Source organism: Micropterus dolomieu, unplaced genomic scaffold, assembly GCF_021292245.1.
Source record: "Micropterus dolomieu isolate WLL.071019.BEF.003 ecotype Adirondacks unplaced genomic scaffold, ASM2129224v1 contig_9064, whole genome shotgun sequence".
Lineage (NCBI taxonomy): Eukaryota > Metazoa > Chordata > Actinopteri > Centrarchiformes > Centrarchidae > Micropterus > Micropterus dolomieu.
This window is the reverse complement of record NW_025738050.1, coordinates 6,110-8,064: the sequence shown is the minus strand read 5'-3', so window position 1 is coordinate 8,064 and position 1,955 is coordinate 6,110. Positions and strand designations below refer to the sequence as shown.

At 53.6% G+C, this 1,955-nt stretch overlaps 1 protein-coding gene across 1 annotated transcript in view; it reads right to left on the bottom strand.

Moving 5' to 3' along the window:
* Nucleotides 1–60: 60 nt before the first annotated feature.
* Nucleotides 61–1,955, bottom strand: part of LOC123965285 (mitotic checkpoint serine/threonine-protein kinase BUB1-like) — a gene marked incomplete at its 3' end in the record, with an annotated part of 5,885 nt that continues 3,990 nt past the window's right edge. Inside the window, exons 6-9 of the mRNA XM_046041851.1 lie at nt 1,176–1,270; nt 1,058–1,086; nt 684–759; nt 61–465 (exon numbers count right to left, since the gene is read on the bottom strand). Of these exons, the coding sequence (XP_045897807.1) occupies nt 61–465; nt 684–759; nt 1,058–1,086; nt 1,176–1,270 (605 nt within the window). The remainder of the gene's footprint in view (nt 466–683; nt 760–1,057; nt 1,087–1,175; nt 1,271–1,955) is intronic.

Below are 1,955 nucleotides of genomic sequence, written 5' to 3'. Positions count from 1 at the left end.
GGCAGGAAACAACCACAAACATCTGGGGGCGAGGCGACTCGTGGGCAGGAAACAACAAACATCTGGGGGCGAGGCGACTCGTGGGCAGGAAACAAACGGGGCGAGGCGACTCGTGGGCAGGAAACAAACGGGGCGAGGCGACTCGTGGGCAGGAAACAAACGGGGCGAGGCGACTCGTGGGCAGGAAACAAACGGGGCGAGGCGACTCGTGGGCAGGAAACAAACAGGGGTCGAGGCGACTCTCACGCCCCGCCTGTGTAACGGTCATCAGGTCTAAACAGGGTTTAGACTCACCGTGTGATGGAACGGGGTCCAGTTCCTCCTGGTCCTGGTCCTCCTGCAGTGGACTACCGTGTCCGGCCGACATCCCCAGCGAGGTCAGAGAGTTTGCCTCCACGCTGGTCTCCTGTATGGGACTCAGCTCCTGTCTGGTTTTAGACACTGGTTCCACTGAGGTCTGGACCACTGATCGTTTCAGAAACACAGAAAAGTCAGAAGCTTCAGCCTGAATGTGCCGTGAGGCCGAGACGGCAGAAAGACCAGCTCGGATCAATAACCCCGTCCCTGACTGCGCTGATCCCTGATCAGGTTTTCAGTGTTAGAAGTGAAGTCTAATGGGGAGGAATTCCAAACCTTAGATCTGGGAAATGTCATTTAGTTAGTTAATATGGTCTGGGTCTCACCTGTGGGGGTCTGGGTCAAGCCGTTTTGTGGAGCAGAGGGCAGGTTTGAGTTGTGAGGCTGGATCCCAGCGTCGACCTGCAGTCAAGAGGAGCAGCAGAGTCAGTTCCTGAGACCTTCACACTGTCCGTCTGTGGACGTCAGTGTCAATAAAGTTTAGGTCATGTGAACTTTATGAGCGACTCCCACCAATCATCAATCAGTGAGGTTAGATCTGTTCCCGTCTTTATGTTGGGACGTCTTGGACAAAGCTCAGAAAAATTATCCTTCCGTTTTCTCAACTTTTCCCTTTTGCTTTTTCTGGAACAGCCTGGACTCTGTACCTGGACTCTGTACCTGGACTCAGAGACAAACTGTGTGTTTCAAAGTAACAAACCTGAGGGAGTGGAGAGGCTCCGAAAAAACCTGCGAGACACAAACACATCAGAGAAGCTGGTTATTAACAGACTGAGACCAGGACCACAGACTCAGCTGGACCGGGACCACAGACTCACCTTGTTGTGGACACTGGACCTTCAGACACAGCCCTCTCTCGTCAGGTCGGAGGAAGACGTCGTCCTGCAGCTTGTACTGAGACGCGTCAGAGGTTCTGTTGAAAACACACGAGGACTTTGAGTCCAGCTGATTCACACCAGGCTGCAGTTCATGAGCTGTGCGTTTATTACCCAGCAGGCCGAGCAGCAGCAGCAGACCGGGAGTCTTCGTAGATCTGGAAGGAGGCGGCAGTGGGAGGCTCAACAGCGGGAGGCCCGGCAGCGTCTCTGATCCGAGAGGCGGAGCCTTCAGGACCCATCTGCAAGTGTTACATGGTTAGTCTGAGGTCACGTGATGCAACCTTTTCTCTTTATTTGTAGCATCAGGTGTAATTTTGGGTGCAGTATCAGTATCGGGTGTAGTAGTGTAGTAGTATCGGGTGTAGTAGTGTAGTAGTATCCGTATCGGGTGCAGCAGCATCCGTATCGGGTGCTGCAGCATCAGTATCGGGTGTGTCCGTATCGGGTGTAGTAGTGTAGTAGTATCGGGTGTAGTAGTGTAGTAGTATCGGGTGTAGTAGTATCCGTATCGGGTGCAGCAGCATCCGTATCGGGTGCTGCAGCATCCGTATCGGGTGTGTCCGTATCGGGTGTAGTAGTGTAGTAGTATCGGGTGTAGTAGTATCCGTATCGGGTGCTGCAGCATCCGTATCGGGTGCTGCAGCATCCGTATCGGGTGCTGCAGCATCCGTATCGGGTGTGTCCGTATCGGGTGTAGTAGTGTAGTAGTATCCGTATCGG